The 20,732-nt window shown below is 36.2% G+C and overlaps 1 protein-coding gene across 1 annotated transcript; it reads left to right on the top strand.

Moving 5' to 3' along the window:
• Positions 1–6,770: 6,770 nt before the first annotated feature.
• Positions 6,771–20,609, top strand: LOC127809275 (protein DETOXIFICATION 31-like). Its single transcript, XM_052348039.1, has 6 exons — positions 6,771–6,851; positions 7,444–7,754; positions 19,190–19,246; positions 19,357–19,561; positions 20,324–20,410; positions 20,529–20,609. The coding sequence occupies exons 1-6, from the start codon at positions 6,771–6,773 to the stop codon at positions 20,607–20,609; spliced, it is 822 nt and encodes a 273-aa protein (XP_052203999.1).
• The last annotated feature ends 123 nt before the right edge of the window (positions 20,610–20,732 follow it).

The following is a 20,732-nucleotide window of genomic DNA, read 5'->3' as shown; positions in this document are numbered from 1 at the left end:
AAAATGTGTGCAATATTAATTGAGGGATGAGGTAGATCAGATGGCACGCTCGTGGGAAGAGGCTAGGGGTGGTTGTGAGTTTGAGGCTGGGTAAGCGCGGTTGAGAGGAAAACATGCTAATTTTTTAGCAAAAAAAAAAAAACCCCAAAACGATGTTGTTTTGGGGCGGGGGCCATGCGCGGCCTTGCCCCGCCACGCAGGGCCCTGCATGGACCTGTCGCACGCCATGCGGCTTCCAATCGCTACCACTTGTTGCACTCGCCATGCCACTTGTCCCAAACCCCTTTTACCCCCAGAACCTGATAATCTCTTGCTCCTATAGTGTTTCGTCTCCAAGTGTAATGGCCTATATATATGGGGTGGATGTTTGAGTGAAATGGGAGGATTTTGGGAAGAAATTATGCGAAATTTTGGTGGCGGGGGCTGGAGTTGTGACGTCAGCGACCCTAGTACGTTGCAAGGGTTCAGGGAAAATATCTAAGGTGAGTTATTTTCTTATTTTGCAAGTTATTTCTCTTTTCTAGTAAATTATTTTATGGTTCTCATTTATACCTACTAAGTCTCAAATAGGGTTTTGTATCACTCTATCTTCCTTTAGGAATAATGATTTATTGAGGACATGCAAGGGTTTGATGTTGTCATGCATGGGTTTTGTTCTCTCATTTATATTACCTTGGGTAATCGTATATCAGTTATATATGATAAGTCAATATAATATGCATAGTGTGATGATGCATGGAGCATGTACACGAAAATAGTTTTAAAATGTGTAAAGGCTTCATGATGCGCGCAGCGAATGGGTTTCGTAGGATATATCCGTAGAGAAAGTTTTGGCTCAAAGACGGACTTCAGTCTCATGGTTATGATATGGACTTCGGTCCCATGGCAATGATTTTTAAAAGATTGCATAAAAGCACGAATGCATTTTTCATCATGTTATCATGAAGAGTGGTGAAAAGAGGTATGACGTGAGTACCTTAAATGTCATTCATGATTCTATTTGCCTCTTGATACCCATGATTCTTATGTTCACCTTCTTTCAGTTATACTTGCTAGGCCTTGTGACTCGTATTTGCTTGCATCATTCCAAGTAAAGGTAAGGCTAAAGAGGTGGGCGAGTCAAGTGAAGTTGGAGCCGTGGAGTATAACTGTGTACAGATCTGTCTCAACCGAAAGGTCCTTGGGTGGTGTTTTGAGTTGTGTAATATTAAGTTACATTTTGTTTATGTTCTAGATTGTACCCCTTAGGGGATATGGTGGGTATGTTGACCCTAATATGTGTATGTCTATGAGTAATGATGTATGAGTATGGATTTCGTTGTCAATAGTAAGGAATATGCATGACACTTCTAATTGGGTTTTGTGTATATGCCACTTTTTTTGACGGACCCTTCTCAGATTCCTCGAATGCAGGGTCTTCGATGATGAGGATGCTATAATTATCAAAGCTTGTCATAATGAGAAATTGAGAGAAATTAAGGCGTTACACTACCCCACCTAATGGTAGCTGATACTCACGAATCAACTTTGTAAAATGCCATAGACCTTCCTCAACTTCCTAGCTAACCTTCGTCTAAGGCAGTCCCTTTCATCTTCTTATAAACTTTATTTTTCATGGCACTCAACTTCATTGCAACACTTGATTTGCAGAATTACTTTTACCCCTCGATCTAAGGATGTGGTTACTGTTAGAGGGGCTCGTTGTGAGATTGACCTCTCGATGTCTCCTTTGTCATCACGATAGGGTTTCAACAAATTCATGTGGAACATCGAATGGATCCTCAAAGAATGATGCATGACTAATCAATAAGAAACCTTGCCTATCTTTACCGACATAAGGTATGATCATTCGTATTTTCAGATTAGTCTTTTATTCAACTTCCTAAATGATTTAAATTGTAAAGAAAGTACCTTGACCATCACTAGGTGGATGAGCTAAAATGTCACCTCTCGTCGTTTTTGAGCCACAAACTTCATCTTCGTAGCAACTTTGAAAGGTAAGATAACGTCTCATCCATCTTTTTTCTACCAAGAAGTCGCCATGTTGTGTAGGCCTAGACTTCCCCTCTTATATCTCACCTCCATCGTGGCTAAAGTTAAGTGTTGTTGACTTGTAGCAATCTCAAAAGGACTCTTTGTCGTAGATTTAATTCTCTCTCCATATCCAACAGGGTTACCCTATTCTGCAAGATGTTAATATCCTATATAAGAAAGCAAGAAATTCTTTTTTTCCAATACCCATAGTTAGTTCCATCAAAGAAAGGGGGTCGGGATGTGCTTTGGCCTTTAGCTTGTTGTGAGCCAAAAAAATGTGCCATTTAAGGATTTTCCTTAGGTGATTCAACCTGAAAATTAAGGAAATCTACTCTAATATCAATTGTTGGATTAGCACAAGTATGTCACCACACATCCAAGACATAGGTGATTTGGGTGTTTTAAAAATTAGATCAAGTTTTACAATTTTTTTGATAGAAAATTGGTTTTTTGCGTAAGGAAGCAATGAGTATGAATCAATATTTGTAGAGTATGAAAAAATCAAAGTAAAGAATGAAATAGACATGAGATTTATAGTGGTTCGACTTATCCTCGCTTAGTCCATTACCTTAACTTCTCATTAAGGGGGCGTTTGGTACAGAAGAAATTCTAAAATTCTTGGGAATGTTAGATTGAGAATCTGTATTTCCATGTTTAGTACAATTTTTTTATAAAAAGAATCCTAGAAAATAAGATTTCCAAGAATAATTTTTAAACAACTTTCCCACAAAAAGATTTCCAAGGGGGTTGGGAATCCAAGTTTCCTATGAAATTGGGAATGTTTTTAACAAAGAAAAAGACTAGAACACCCTCTTACCCTTTATAACCCCATACAAACATATTATATATATAATATATTTATATATATTATATATATAAATATATTATATAAATATATACATATATATGTATATATATGTATATACATATACATATATTATATATACATATATTTATATTTATATAAATATATTATATATACATATATATGTATATATATTTACATATTATATATTAAACATAAAAATATATATTATAATATATTTATATTATTTATTATAAAATATTATATATATATATATTAAAGTAGATATTCATACAAACATATATATTATGTATATATATATTATATATATATACATGCATATATATACATAATGTGTAAAAAATGATATTTTTTTGACTTTCTAAAAATGTTGTGGGTCCCAATATTTTATATAGTAAAAGGAATTTATCATTTTTAAATAAAAATTAAATAAGAGTAATTTTGAAAAAAGAATATGAATTCTCGAGAATGTTACATTTAAACCAAACATAGGAATATAAGATTTTCGAAAAAAAATACTCAACATTCCTGAGAATGTTTAAACCTAACCAAACATAGAATTGCATAAATCCTGAAAATCAAATATTTTTAAGAGCATTTCCAAGAATCATGAATTCCAAGAATTTAAAACCTTCTCCCGTACTAAACGCCCCCTAAGGATTTCAAAATACACTAAAACCTCTTACTTGAAATCAAGTAGACCCTCTAGCAACCGGATAGGTAAATACAACCTCTTACTTGCACCCAAGTAAGCCTTCTAGGAAAACTGTTAGGAAATACACAAAGATTACAATTGAGAATATATGAGAGTTGAATCTCTCAGTTACAATGTCTCTTTAAAATATACAATAAGACTTTAATAAAGTATAACAAATGAATTACAACCTTGGTTGAGAGAAAGATTGAAAATTTGAGCACTTGAATAAATGATGAGATCACTTGAAGCTTATATATGCTTGGTAACCTTCTTTAGTGCATCATTGGGCTGGTATTTATAGGTTTCTCTTGTGTTTTGAATTAATTATCCATTTCAAGAGCTATTAGAAGCATTTATTACCTGCAAAAACTAGTTATTTGTGAAGAAACTGTCAACAGCTTTTCAAACTGGTCGACTGTTTCCATTGAGAATTTGAAACCTCTTACAGCTTAAGGCAAACTTTTGATATCTTTAGAAAAATGGTTAACTTCTTTAAAAAATTAAGTCAACAAATTTTGCAACTTGTCGATAGTATCATGCAAACAGTCAACTATTTTATCAAACAAGTCGATAGTTTTGAAAAACTTTCAACATGTCACAGTGAAGGTCGACATTTTTTGAACTTACACAAAAATTATAGAGTGCGAAATCATGTTGTAGGGGCACATCGGGAATAAGGACATTTAACACCATTATGGATTCCCTAGGCATAGTTTTGACAATGATCGACATCTAGATGAGGTTATGTTCTGCCACCTCCCCATTAAACCCAATTAGGGTGGTTTGGACTGGCTGAAGGTCACCTAACCTTTAGTTCATCTACAAGTAAAGGATTTCAAATGAACTCCTTATACTGACTAATATGCACTAAACCATGCAACTGACTACCTTGGTAGAAATGACAAGGGGGTTATCATGATTCGACTTGTCGAGTAAATCATTGTCACTAAATAGAATCACCTCGTCATAACAAGGCCTCTTAGACGCCAACTTAGTCATTTGGTCGCTAGGGTGAGCACTAACTACTAAGGTATGGATGATAAGATGTTGTTTTAGCTCTTTAGGAAGTTGTTTCCCTTCCTATCTTGGGAGAGTTAGGAAACGATTTTGTTAGTCAGGTTGCCTTTATCTATTGTGTGATTGAGATTAACTTCATCCCTTGGCATGCTCAGGCCTTCATAGGGACAGTCGTTTTTCTAAGTAATGTAGTTACTAAGGAAGCCTTTGTTTATGAGATCTTGAATAAAATCTTTTAACTACAAGCACTCGTCCCTATCATGGCCACGATCACGATTGAACCAACAATACTTATCTTAATTCATTGTACTTAGCAATGCTTGCATTTTCCCTAGCTAGGGGAGAATATCCCTATGTTAGATATGCATCAGTATGGCAGAATAAGGATAGTTGAGAGAGGTGTATTGAAATGAACTCCTCCAAGTGTTGAGTAGCTTGCATTTTTCATCAAGCTGGTACTAAGGAACCAATTTCACTTTCTTTTCTTTCTTTTTAAGCTACTTACCCTTTCTTTTCAATGCTCAAGAACCAGGCATCTATGCTCCATTTAAGATTTTTGAGTAAAACTGAGAAGGTTTCTTAGATAAAGAGTAAGAGAAAGGTGTCATGACCCAAGTAGTAATTCAAGGGCAATATAGTAATAGTATTATAATAATAGTTAGGAGATATTTTAGAAGCACATGGGGTGAATGTGCTAGGCTGCTATTGAGCTTGTAATGCCTATATAAGGCTACTGCTATTGGTTTGTTAGGGGATGCTGAAAAATTGATATTGAATCTCTATTTTCCTCTCTACATTTCTCTCCAATTCTCCCTCTCGTTTCTCTCTATTACTCTCTCCCTTTCTACTGATTTCTCCCCCATTTCCCCCTCCTACAATTCTGATTTCATTCCCCAATTCCTCTTCTAACCCATCACGAACCCTAGGTTCGTGACAAATGGTATCAGAGCATGTTCCTCGGCTGTGAGTTCTGAAATTCGGTGGTTGTCCTTGTCCGATCTGGTTATGAAGTAATCAAGCCAATTCGAAGCAGAGCAATGCGATCCTCTGCGGTGATTCTGGAAAAATCGTTGTAGTTCGGTTTGGAATTTTGAAGGCAAACTCAGAGGTGAGCTGATCAATTCTCAGTTGTGATTTCGAAAATTTTAGCAGCTAATTAAGGCGGAACAGAGAGGCTGGATCTCACCTACTGGTTGCGATTAAGGCGATCCAGAGCTGAAGCACATCCAGAGCCAACTAATCCAAAAGGCGAGTTCCTTCGATCAAATAGAGACTCGGAATTGAAGGCGCAACGGAAGCGTGGTAGGAATTTTGGTGATCGTTGATCATCAACGATAGCTGTGTCTTGGCGAATTCTATCAGGTGAGCTTCGCTGTAATTCCGAGAATATTACAACAAAGCCAATGGTCCTCCGACCATTGGACGGTGAGCGGGTGAGCCGAAGCGTTGCGAACAAACAACTCTCGCGATTGGTGAGTGAGTCCATCAAATGCATTCTCGAAAGCTCGTGGCCTGCAGTTGCGCATCATCTGACGAATTCAAGTAGTAGTGTCGGAGACGAGTCAGGTTGCTGAAGGCGAGGACAAGACTCACTTTAGAGGCGACTTGAAGGACTGGAAATGGAGATCGACGGTTCTCTTTGTTAACCAAGGCCAATTCTGAGTGATCGTTTTCCGCTGGAACTCGGGCGGCCTTCGGCAATTGACGCAAATTAGGAAGTTGATGACGAGAAGCAACTACCTATGTCGCTGTTGAACATCAGTGAGTTGCTGGTCATATGCGGTTCTAGCAAATCAGAGTGGAGGCGATTCCAACCCAAACTAACGGTGATTGGGTGAAGCGAGCACGAGTAAGCAAGTCTAATCCAAATGGTGAGAAGCGATTCTGGGTGAGGTGAGTGTGAATTCAATCAGGTGCATTGCTGATGCTGCCGATTTGATCAGTTGGGGATTCCCACCCAGACGGTGAATTGTAGTGGATGTTTCGTGAGGTGAATCTGGAGGCCGAATCAATTCAATTAAGTTCCGGAAGTATTTGCATAGCAGAAACATTGAGATTTGAACTCGGGAGTGGGTGTAGCTATTTAACCAGAAGTGAGTTTTGGTGATTTTGGAATCAGAGGTGATCGCAAGTGGTCTGGGAACCTTGGGCAATGATTGGGTTGAGAAGAACTACCATTAATTTTGTTAGACGCAGATGGCTAGGGGGATAGACAGCGGTCGTAGTGTTCAGGATTGGAGTTCGAGAGGCAGCGGACTTCGTCGGCAAGCTGTCCAGGTGAATTCTGATTCCTTTAGGCTATTTCCAACCAATCTGATTAATTTCCCAGCAATAGAGCAATCCCTGGTTCGGGCATGTGAATTTGGGAGGTGAAGCAAGGTGGAAGGAGTTCCAGTTTCTTGGCCTATGGCTGATTTCGCCCATAAAAGTTACGCCAAGGCAAACGGGACATATGTGAGGCCATGGGAGACTCAATTGCAGCAAAAGAATGCTTCCTTTTCAGCTGGAATGAAGCCTCAAGGGCAACCAAATGGGGTTGCATTTTCAGTTGGTAGCAACAAAGAACATAAGAAGGGGATCAGCCAATTGAACAATGGAACTAGCAGTGGGTTTGATGAAGAGTGCAAGGAATTCGGTCGAATGTTTCGCGAGAAGTTGCAAGAATTTGCAATGATACTATTTAAGAAATATCATTACAATTTTCCAGCGAAATACTTCGATGATTATCACGGAAGTTTTAACAAGGAGGAAGAAAAAATAATACCCCAAGAGGCATCTGTTGAAAGGCTGCAAGGAAATAATAGGGGCGGAAGGGTTTGGGACTGCTCCAAATCAGAAGTTTGTGGAAAATGGGACAACATTGGATCAGACAAATCAGATTAAAGGACCATCCATCAATGTGGAGGATGTTGCTGGAAGTTTTGCAGTAGAATATGGCAGTGGGATGGATGGAAATGAAATTACAGCAATAAAGAATACATGCTTACCTTACTTATTGGTATGGGATGGGGATGAACTATCAAAGGAAGTCAAGGACACAGTTAATTCTTCCTTTAGACTCAAGTTTCAACTGTTAACCATGTCAAGTTGGGTGTGGCTGATCATGTTCTTCAATGGAAGGCCGAAATTGATTGGACAGCTATACGGAGAGGTGGTTGTATGGGGCTTGGATCCGATAAAGTTTCTCCTATGGAAGTGGGGCAACTTAGGCTTGGAGTTGATCTTGGACACTTCAGAACGAGGAAGAAGAAGCGGCCTAGAAAGGGAATGATAAAAGAAAGAACAATCAAGCTAAAGAGAGTTGGTATTGGTTGAGGAGCAATGACTAAATTGTTGTAAGTTCTTGGGGACAAAAACTCTCTCAAGAAGGGGGGAATTGTCATGACCCAAGTAGTAATTCAAGGGCAATATAGTAATAGTATTATAATAATAGTTAGGAGATATTTTAGAAGCACATGGGGTGCATGTGCTAGGCTGCTATTGAGCTTGTAATGCCTATATAAGGCTACTGCTATTGGTTTGTTAGGGGATGCTGAAAAATTGATATTGAATCTCTATTTTCCTCTCTACATTTCTCTCCAATTCTCCCTCTCGTTTCTCTCTATTACTCTCTCCCTTTCTACTGATTTCTCCCCCATTTCCCCCTCCTACAATTCTGATTTCATTCCCCAATTCCTCTTCTAACCCATCACGAACCCTAGGTTCGTGACAAAAGGGCACAACTTTAGGCCATGCTAAAAGGTCGCCATAGTCACCCCTTGATCTAAGTCTTGGATACTAGAGACCTCTTCACTAAAATAAGCAAGGTACTCTTTAAGCAAGTCACTTGGATTTTGCTTGACATTTACCAAGGTCATAAAGGTCTTGAAATGTCACCAACATGATGCAAAATGGGTTAGGAATTGGGTCTTGAGCTACTCAAAACTCATGATAAAGTCACAGGACAAACTTGGGTATGAAATTAGAGCATTGTCTTCTAGTGTAGCAAAGAATGACACCATATGCCATTTGAAGTCGTTTAGACGAGCATGTGGGATGAGAATAAATCCATGTGAACATCAAGATTTGTTAAGCCATTGTATGGCTTGATGAATGGTATCATGAATTTCTTTGAAGGGATCCTAGCCATAATTAAGTAACTAAGGGGTTAGTTTGATCTTCGCTTTGAAGAGGCCTCCTACCTTTTCTTCTGGAATTGGTTTCTCATTCTTAGAAGTTATATTCTCTACTATTACTCAACTTGATCGTTATGGGGCGATTGTGAACCGAGGAGGCAGAGGCCTTGGGCCTGGTCTTTATTCCTCAGGCCTCGAGGACTGTTCTTTTGTTACTCTCAATGCATGGATCACTTCTATTCATGTTGCTATTCTACTCTTGCTCTTGCACTTGCTGCTAAGAGTTATCGATCGAAGGGTTATGGTGTTGTTGCTATTACTGCTTTTATTAGTCCTTAATGAATCCATTAAGCATTTGCGTCTACAACTAAACCTGTAACTTGAGATTAGAAATGCATTCAATAGTAACCTACTTTAGAGGAGGAGGAGGAAGAGGAGCTCTGTTGACATTTGAGGAAGTTTAGTGCTACCTACTTTGGTGGATCCAAGGTGAGGGTGCATGATAAGGAGGTATAGTAAGGGAGTGCTTGGGGGTCTAATTACGTAGATTACTAAATGATAGGAACCCTTGATGGACTCCACTTGATGATGTTGGGGAGGTCACCAGGTACACCAAGCATCTAGAGTCCTACAAAGGTGAGGCTATACCCTGGCCTCCCATCCCAGGGTATAGCCTCCAACGATCAAGTTAGTATTCGAGATGGAGTTAGGGTGAATACTAGATAACCATGAAGATAGATGTTAAAGAGACTTCACATGTTAAGACCTTACCCTTTCTATAAGTCGAACTCCCAACAATTGAGCAAGCATAATTCTAGACAAGATCCTTCCCCAAGATTCTCAAAGTCTAGAGTAGGACATCTCGAGCGTGAATGGCTTCCTCAGGCAATAGAATGAGCTAGTAAGGCACATCACATTTTAGCAAACAAAAGACATGATATGCTATGACACGTGGGGTAGCAAAATGATTTACACTTCCTTGAAAAGGGTATTGGGGGTGAATTTATAAATAAGCATAGTGTCGAATCCTCTCACCATCATATATAGAATAAAAATATATATAAATTTATACAATTATAAGATGATAATTTAAATTTATATTATTGTTTACTTATAAATGAAATAAAAAGGATAATTGGTTTATTACTTACATATAGCCCAAGAAATGTCTTATGAGTATATTACTTACAAAAAATATATGGTTAAGACAAGATCATTGGTTTGTTAGTTCTCCTATTATTTATATGATAGTTTTCTTAATGTTAAAACTATGTTGTGTCCTTTACATCTGAGTCATTCTCTTATATAACAAAATATCATAATTAAATTGCATAATATTTGAAATCCAAAAACTAATTTTAACTTTCAATTCGCTTCCACTTCTCTTTATGGTACAAAAGCCATGATCTTGTTCATATTGATTGCATCTTGTTATCATACTTTATATGTTTCTATATTAGCAAAAGCTTCATCATAGTAGTAGGTCTTCTAAAACATAAAGAAGGCATTGTTTTTACCATAACATTTTAATTAAAATATGTGATAATTGTGATCCAAAATTCAAATTTGAATGAGATTGGGACACATCTACAATTGAAGATTTATTTTTTTCGTGACTCATCTTCTGATTAGAATATAGTTTACATAAATACCCTTTTATATACATCTATAGATGAGTAGTATATCTATAAAAAACAACACAATACTTTAGAATTATTGCAGTAATATCATCATAATGATATTTTGTTCTTTTTCCCTGTGATTTTTTCCAACTTGGGTTTTTCACATAAAATTTTTATGTTTGTTTGTGTGTTTGATGGTTTGATCGTGTTTTGTTTTCAATCCTAAATTCTTTCAAATTAGTACTAAAGGCGTTGGATTAAACTATCAGTATATTTTAATATCAGCCATTAGATCTGCAACCCTTCACCTTCTTTTTCACCCAGGGTTTCTAGTCGCCATCAACCGCTTATCCTCCGCCGCAATTGACGATAGTCAGTCTCTTCGCCAATCGTCGTCAACCACAGGCGACCATTCGATTGCTTGTTCTTGTGCCTCCTCTAGTTGATGCATCTTCTTCAATCATCCATTTCATCTTCGCCTCCACTAATGATTGACTATTTCTAGTTGTCATCATTTGTTTCTAATTGTAGTGATCGTTTGTCTTCTCCGAGTGCTTGATCGTCTTCCCCAACCGATGACCCCATTCGTTTGGCTTCATCCTTCTCTAATCTCTTTTTTTGTCTTTACTCAAATTTGTTGCTTATTCAAATTTTTCCATTATTGCTGACAACTTTGTCCGTCGTTGGCCCCTGAGATTTCACCATCGCCGTCGATGACAGCCTCTAAGCTTTCGCCATTGTCGTTGCTTATCCCTATCTCATATTTGATCATCAATGTGTTGCCATATCTATTAGCTTTTGTGTTTTTTCAATATATCGATGACTAGACTGCACTATCATCGACGATCCTTGTTGCCTTTCACCATTGCCATCGCTGACAATCCCTGTGTCGTTTGAAGTTGAAGTCAATGACGACTTTTGAGTTTTCTACCATGACCATGAACCGATCAAAGTTTTGCTGGCATAGATTTTCCCAGATCTGGAAGATCTATGGCAAATCTATCTAAATATAACCCTTCATCTGTCCAACCCAGATCGATCTCTTTTAGATTTGTAGTCCAAATCTGCTATCCTAGTCTATTTTCTGTTGGGCCTTTCTTTATTTATCTTTTAACACTATTTGGGATTATTTGATATTGGCAAAGACAACCTTGAAATATGATATCACATTGTTGGACTGTAATATTAGATTTTTATTGTGCTATGTGAAGATACGAGTAATTTTAACACAAATGGATTTAGATTATGCACTCTTGAGATTTGATAAAATGTTATACTTTGTGGTTTGTCTCTAAAAGAATCTAATCCTACAAGTCAACAGATCTCTGATATTCAGGTGGAGCTTGAAATTGATTCTATACTTTAATATAGTAAGGTGTCTCATGTATGCTATGGTATGTACACGCCCAGATTTGGCTCATTCAATGAGTGCGGTTAGTAGATACATGGTTAACCCTGGTAAAGAACATTAGAAGAAAATCTAATGGATTTTGGCGATATTTGCGTGGGAATGCTAATGCATGTTCACAATTTGGAAAGACTAGAGATGGTGTCATATGTTTTATTGATTCTAATCTTGCAGGAGATCTTGACAAAAGAAGATTAGTTACTAGTATGTTTTCACCATCAATGGTTGTGTTATTAGTTAAAATGCTACCTTAAAGTCCACTATTGCTTTGTCTAATACTAAAGTTGAATATATGACAATTATTGAGGCTGTTGAAAAGTTATTTGGCTAAAAATGTTGTTTCGTGAAATAAGTGATAATTTCCAAGACAGTTCAGTTTATTGTGATAGTTAAAGTGTCATTTTTCTTACTAAAAATCAAATGTTTCATGAGAGAACAAAGCGTATTGATGTGAGATATCATTTTATTCAATATATTATTATTTGTGGTGAAATTACTATGAAAAAAAATAAGCACTTATGATAATCCTGCAGATATGTTAACCAAGTCACTATCTACTACCAAGTTTGAGCACAATGTGGATTTGGTTGGTATTCATCAGGAATATTAGTTCTCCATAATTTTGTTGAAAGAAAGAATTATGAATAATTTTATATTTGAATTTCGTGTCAAGGTAGAGTTTGTGATAATTGTGACTCGAAATTCAAATTTGATTGTGATTGGATACAATTTCGATTGAAGATTTATCTTCTTTGTGGCTTATCTTCTGATCAGAATATAAACTTATATAAATCCCATTTTATAAACATTTATAGATGAGTGGTAGATCTATAAATATGTACCTAATACACTAAAATTATTATAGCAATATCATCATAATAATATTTTGTTCTTTCTGTCCATAGTTTTTCCCAATTCTGGTTTTCCACGTAAAACTTTTATGTTCGTTTATGTGTTTGATAATTTGATCGTGGTTCATTTTCAATTCTAAATTCTTTCAAATTGGTATCAAAGCTATTGGATTAAACCATCAACATCTTTTAATCTCAGCCATCATATCTGCAACCCTTCACCTTCTTTATCACCTAAGGTTTCTAGTTGTCGTCGCCATTAGCTGCTTGTGTTCCGTCACCCTCGACCACCGTTAATCTCTTCGCCATTCGCCGTTGACCATAGGCGATCGTCCGATCGCCTATTCCTATGCCTCATCTGGTTAACGCATCTTTTTCGATCACTATCTTTATTTTCACATTTGCTAGCAACTAATCGTTTCCAATTGTCGTTGTTTGTTTCCAGTTGTGGCAACTATTTGTCTTCTCTGGAAGCTTGTTCGTCTTCCTCGATCAATGACTCTAACCATGCACCCTCAACCTTCTTTGATCACATTTTTCATCTTCACTCAAATCTGTCGCCTATTCACCTTTCGCTGTTATCGTTGATGATTTTGTCCGTCGTTGGCTCCTGAGATTTCACGGCCTTTGTATTTTTTCATCACCATCAACAACTAGAATCCACTATCATTATTGGTCCTTGTCACCTTTTGCCATTGTCATCGACAACAATCCTTGTCTCATTTGTCGTTGTCATCAACAACAGCTTCTAAGCTTTCTGTCACGGCTATCGACCAATCTGAGCTTTATCAACCTAGATCTGCCTAGATCATGCAGATCTAGTCCAGATGGCCAATCAAACCAAATTTGACTAGATCTTATCCATTTAGACCAAATCCAACATGTAAGTCTATCCAACACAGATTTAACAAATACAAATATGTCTTGTCTAGATTTGTGGTCCAAATCTGCTATCCTGATCTGTTTTCTATTAGTCTTTTTTTATCAATCTTTTGACACTATTTAGGGTTATTTGATATTAGCAACAACAATCTTGAAATATGATATTCCATTGTTGGACATAAATATTAGATTTTCATTATGGCAAGTGAAGATGTGAGCAATTTTGGCACAAATAGATTTAGATGATACATTATTGGAATTTGATAAAATGCCATGCTTCATGCTTTGTCTTCAAAAGAATCTAAACCTACAGTTCAACAGAGCTTTGGCATTCAGGTGGACTTTGAAATTGATTCTATACTCTAGTGTAATGGGGTGTCTCATATATGCTAAGGTATGCTATTGTATGGTTAACACTAGTAAAGAACATTAAAGGCCAATCCAATTGATTTTGCGATATTTACGTGGTGCTGCTGATGCATGATTTGTTTATAGTTTGGAAAGACTGGAGATGGAGTCATATGTTTTGTTGATTTTAATTTTGTAAGAGATCTTAACAAAAGAAAATTACTTGCTGGGTATGTTTTCACCATTTGATGTGCCCAAAATACAAAAGAAATACTAGCACCCCTTATTTGATAAGAAAGTTCGCCACAAATAAGAAAATACTAGTTTCGATTCGCCACACTCTAAGATAGAAGAAGGAAGAGTGATAAGAATCAAGTAAATTCGCCACAAAACAAATGAATTGCTTAGATAAGAATTAGGATAAAAATGATCTCTGCACTTTCTTCATAAAAATACTAGTCTTAAAGACAAACCTAATAATTAAAGACATATAACATCATTGCCTCTTTTAACAAAAGATGACTAATGATGATAAAAGACAAACCAAAAGCATAAAGTAAAATATTATCATGCCACTTTTGACAAAGAAAATCACGAATGCCTCTTTTTGACAAAATATGGCTAATGATAATAAAAGACAAACAAAAAGTATAAAGAAAAACAACCACTTTTGACAAATGAAGTCATGATGATAAAATACAATGATACAAACAAGACAAAACACTCTCAAACATAAAGGACAAATGAAGGGTGATATCATTCATGCCATCAATTATGAGACTTGGGCTTGTTGGAAAGACTTGAGCCTGGCAGATGGGCTGATTACTTGGGCTTGATCATGGAGTGCATAGATTGTATTCTGGTCCTGAGCTTTCGAGTAAACAAGCAATATGATTAATTTGGGCTTTAACTTCTTCACTTTGAATTCTAACTCTTCCAAATGGGTTGGAGTCTTCCCAATAAATAACTCAAGTTTCTTTTTAAATTCTTTAGCCCTTGAACAAGTAATTGGCCCAAGACTTACATGCTCTTGGACAACCCTTGCCTTTACTTCTTTACCGTTCACATCACCATTAGTGGTTGCGCTATCAATTGGAAGCCTACCTTTCATTCCACTATTACTTTGTTTTGATACTAAAGCTAAATATATGGCAACTATTGAGTATGTTAAGAGTTATTTCGCTAAAAGAGTTGTTTGGTGAAATCAGTGAGAATCTTTAAGATAGTTCAATTTATTGTGATAGTTAAAGTGTCATTTTTCTTACTAAAGATAAGATGTTTTACAAGAGAACAAAACACATTGATGTAAGATATTATCTTATTTGAGATATTATTGCTTGTGGTGAAGTTACTATGAGAATTATGCCTTTCAGCTTCTGATTTTGTAACAATCACACACCTCTTGGTCAATTCAGCATAACACGTGAATTCACCCGCGATTGAGGAGCATGCAATAACTAAAAATTTCATTAGCATCCATCATATTCTTCTTCCTCCTTCCTTGTGCCCCGACCTCTCGTATTCCCTCCTGCCGACTATCCTCTCGCCTTTTTTACCGCCAACTGACCCTGTTTGAGGTTAAATCAACGATGACAGCTACTCAATCTAGTTTATGTTTGTGAATTGACGGCAACACTAAGCAGATTTGAGATTAAATCGATTCGTGTTGCATGGAAATGTCGGCATCGAGCACAAAAATGTCGACTCATGTTTGTGAATTGATGGCTACTTAGCCTAGTTTATGTTTGTGAATCGACGGTGGCACCAAGCAAACGAAGTTATGAATTAACAGCACTGAGTACCACTGAGGGTCTTTACCTTCGTCCCTATTTTCACCTTCCTCTTCTACGAGGCTAGGGTCACCAGCTCCAACCTTCGCCGCATCCTTTACTACCAACCCCACATTCTCTCTTGTAGAGTTGAGACCCAATTCCATCGTGCAATAATCCTTCTGTCACGTCACACATGGTGCCCTCTCATTGGCTCAGTCAATGAATGGGTCCATGTCAGACCACGTGTACGCGTGTGCAACATATTATTAGATGAGGTATGTGATTATTCCAAAATTAAAAATTTAGGGGCACAATAAGTTCATTTTAACGTTGGAGGGCCAAATGGCTAAAAAACCAAAGTTGGGGGACATTTTTATGTCTTTTGTCAAAAAAAAAATTTTATAAAAGTAGAATACAAAGTTTGAAATGTCATTTTATATGGCTACTTCCAAGGATTCAGAATAAGAGAGAATAAGAATCTAAACTTTATATAGAGATTAATCAACTATGATCAAACGTAGATTTCACAATAAATTTAATAAAAAAAATATTATGGGAAACCTTAATAATTACGATAAACAAAGCACAGTCCCCACATTTGGGCCGGAGCAAAAGTCTAACCACGTGTTGGAATTACAATCTAAAGCCACAGGCCCACAACAGACACGCTTGTGGTTTATCTTTCCTTTGGATTTCTCTACGACAAGGAATCCATGGGAAGAAAAGTCTCAACGACGTGTTAGCATTTTATTTGTTTTTTTGATCCACAATTGACAGCCACAGACATGATTTATGTCCCTTCATTCATATTCTACGCTTTTTCTCTTTCTAAGTAAAAAAATTATTACTTAAATCACTTTTTTCAGTAAATCACATCACAAATAGGTGGGTAGTAGTATGGGTCCCCACTTTCTTTACCATTGTGATGTCTCAATTATGTTATTTCTCTAGAATCCTTTTAAGTAAACAATTACTCCGATACACGAGAGAATTTAATTTAAAAATAAAAAAATAAATTTATTATTTTAAATAATTCTAACAAAATTAATTTTATAATTTTTTTAATAACTGATTTTATCAAAATTTAAATTTAATTAATTATTCAATATTCAATATGCTAATTGAGAACACTCTTAATTCAATGTATTATAATTCAATGTACTAAAGAATAATTAACACATTAAGTAGGTTATTTGACAAAATACTCGTAAATTTATTTATTTATTTATTTATTTATTTATTATATTTATTTATAAATAAATATTATAAAATTTATAATATATTTCACTGTTTGTTATTTTCTATATATTATATTATAAATATAAATTAAAAATCTTAAATACTAGTAAAAATAAGTTTTTTAATAATAACAAAACTTTAAAAATATGAATTTTAATTTCTTCCATAGTTTAAAAAATGTGATACCTTAAATATTAATTAGCATTAAAAGACCCAACCATTTGACAATCTTAAATAATTTTTTATAAATTTGTTAAGATATTACATTTTCAAGATTATAATATAATTATTAAAGTAAAATTAATAATTAATTAATTACTACCTTCCATTTAATACAAGTTTTTGAGAGAAAAAAAATTCACCATTGATTTACACTTGACAAAATATTTTGCCTGACTATTCTATTTTAATATTCTATATATATATATATATATATATATATAGAATAAAGATATAGATATAAGATTTTAAATAAATGGACAATTTTCTATAACTTAATTAATAGTTTAAATTATTTATTAATATTTTTTAGAAAACTCATGCAAATTTAATATAAATTTTAGAGGCAAAAAATAGCTTGACAAATTTTTTAAGGGAAAAAAATTTACAAACTATTATACTTTAATATAATATATTATATATTAATATATCATATAAAGATAAGAATTTACCATTTTGAGGTCTTAAATATGTTATTTCTCTAGAATCCTTTTAAGTAAACAATTATTGCTTTGAATGTAAGTTGTATTGGTTTGAATGAATTTTATTGCAACCACACAGAACTATTTATAAGAAAACTATACAGAAGAGGTATGTATTTAGCCTATAGAAAAGATAAAGCATATTATCAAGAGATAGAACTTAAATTTCTAACTCAAATTGATCGGTCTTAACTTAACTTCTCTCTCCATAATCTGATTGATCCGATCCTAGCTCGATTGACCATAACCTGTAACACATTTTAATTATTTAGTCCAATGTTTCAGGTAAAGTGTAATATCTTAAAAGTTCAGAGAATGATAGTATATATTGAAGATAAGTAAGGAAGGAAATAACACCAGCTAGATACATTTTGAACTGAATGTAGGTAAAGAACTCCCGAGTTAAACGTGTTTGAGTTAGGAAAGCTTAAGGAATGGTGATCTTCTGGGAAATTCGCGTAGGTCCATTAGGGTAAATTGTTCCGATCATTCCGATCGCTCGATGCGGGATGTTACATGTGGTATCAGAAACGACCGTTGGTGAAGGCAGTCCGATGAGGGCGGGGAATGGCATCGGGGCGCGAGGGCCTAAACAAGGAGCGGCTTCTGGCAAGCTTCTAGGATGGCAGCCTCTAAAAGGAAGAAGATCTGGGACCAATTATAAAATCGCATGACAAGGACGTCATATGCTCAAAATTGGGAGAATGTAATACCCCAAAAGCCCAGAGAATGGTAGTATATTTTCAGGATAAGTAAGAAAGAAAACAATACCAGCTAGATACCTTTTGGATTGAATATAGGTAAAGAACTATCGGCTTAAGCATGTTTGAGCTGGTGAAGATTAAGGATGGGTGACCTCTTGGGAAGTTCGCGTAAGTCCATCAAGGTAAGTTGTTCATGTCCTTCCTATCACTTGATGCGGGATATTACAAAAATGTAATATCCCAAGAGTCTAGAGAAGGGTAGTATATATCGAGAATAAGTAAGAAAGAAAACAATACTAGCTAGATACCTTTTGGGTTGAATGTAGGCAAAGAACTTTCAGGTTAAGCGTGCTTGAATTAGGGAAGTTCAAGAATGGGTGACCCTCTAGATAGTTCGCATAGGCCCATCAGGGTAAGTTGTTTCGGTCCTTTTTATCACTCGATGTGGCATGTTACATGTGGTATTAGAACCGACCCTTGGTGAAGGCGTTCCGATGAGGGCAGGGAGTGGTACTAGGACGCGAGGGCCTGAACAAAGAGCGACTCTTGATAGACATCTAAGATAGAAACCTCCAAAGGGAAGAAGATCTGGAATAAGTTGTAAGGTTGCATGACGAGAATGTCATGTGCTCAAGGGGAGGGGGGAGAATGTAATACTCCAAGAGCCTAAAGAATGGTAGTATATATCGAGGATATGTAAGGAAAAAAATAACACCAGCTAGATACATTTTAGGCTGAATATAGGCAAAGAACACGCGGGTTAAGAGTATTTGAGCTGGCAAAGTTCAAGAATGAGTGACTCCTAGGAAGTTCGCGTATGTTCATTAAGATAAATTATTCTGATCTTTTTTATCACTCAATGAGAAATGTTACACAAAGTTTGCCAGTTAAATATAATTTTAGCCTGTCTTAATGACAATATATGAAACTATCAAAGCAAATGATTGCATACCCTTACTGGTTCTATTTGCAGCATCAACATATTAGTTTGGGCCATGATGGTGGCTATTGGGTGCAATGCAGCCATAAGGTATAGCTTACTACTACAACTCCAGTTTCCTACTTCCAGATCATCCTGTAAAGTTGGCAGCCAGCTCTAGAGAAGCTTACTGCTACTGAGTTTTTTGTGGTGCCGTGCAGTGTAAGGGTGTCCAATGAGCTGGGCGCCGGCCACCCAAGAACAGCCAAGTTCTCGGTGGTGGTGGTGGTGGTGGTGTTATCTTCAATGGTGATCGGCATTGTAATCTCTCTCATTCTCATCATCTTTAGAAAACAGTACCTGGCATTGTTCGCAGACAGTGCGGAGGTGAAGGAGCTTGTATATGAGCTCGCTCCAACATTGGCAGTTTGCATTGTTATTAACAATGTCCAACCTGTTCTCTAAGGTCCCTCTTCTTCTTCTTCTCCAATCTCGTGCTCTTCACTGTTTCAGCTTTCAATTAATCAACGCCCACTCTTAGTTGTTCCAAATTATGGGTTGTTGCAGGGGTGGCCATTAGAGCAGGGTGGCAAGCAATTGTTGCCTATGTGAATATTGCGTGCTACTACTTGCTTGGCATTCCTTTGGGCATCTTCTTGGGTTACTATTTTGACATGGGAGTAAAGGTAATCAAGCAATATGCATACATACACAACAGTATCTCAAGTGCTACTTAGGAAAGATGTATGGCTTATAAATAATGGGTCACTCCATTTTCTCACAAAGACTCTTCTTAGGATTAAAATGTGTAGACTACGCCCATGCAGCTTTAGCCAAAGCATATAATACCCTTGTGTGCAATACAACCAAAATTTAATTGCATCATGTGGCACCGTGTGTGGGAAATCTATACCGGATCTCTTGTACACTTATAGTTCACCCTCAACTAATGCCCATGTTACGAAAAGACAATTTCACATTAATGTAAGTTTGGAAATAGCAGGGGGTCATTTCAAGATAAAATTGTACAAGATACACCCATACACCTTAGACCAAAGTAGACAATACTGTAATGCAGAATGGAGCCAAAACCTAATTGCAAAACGGTTAATAGTCCTTTATGAGCATATGGACTTCAATAACTTATTCTAATAGATCATCTAGTAAAATGCGTTTTTATTTGCTCAGGGAATTTGGTATGGCATGATGTCGGGTACATTGGCACAAACTTGTGTCCTATATTGGATCATTCCTCGAACTAACTGGAACAAAGAGGTATCTACTTGATTGTTTCAGTCCTATCACATCATCAATGTGAAGTTTTATCAAAGAATATACAACAGTTACCCACTTGAATATCTTATTGCAGCCTCATGTTGGAATAATTTTGCAGGCTTCTATTGCCGGAAACAGAATAAAACAATGGGGTGGAGAACCAGAAGCCACTGAGAACGATGTACCGAGATCAATTTGAACCTAGGTAAGAATTATTATGTCAAATATTATTAACATAAGTCAATAATTTTGGCAAAATTAATTGCACAATTCGTAAATAGAGCTTTGTAACTATAAGTGTACCACAAGGATCCTCAACCAA

The sequence above is a fragment of the Diospyros lotus genome, chromosome 9 (assembly GCF_014633365.1).
Source record: "Diospyros lotus cultivar Yz01 chromosome 9, ASM1463336v1, whole genome shotgun sequence".
NCBI lineage: Eukaryota > Viridiplantae > Streptophyta > Magnoliopsida > Ericales > Ebenaceae > Diospyros > Diospyros lotus.
This window is presented reverse-complemented; position numbering and strand designations above follow the sequence as displayed.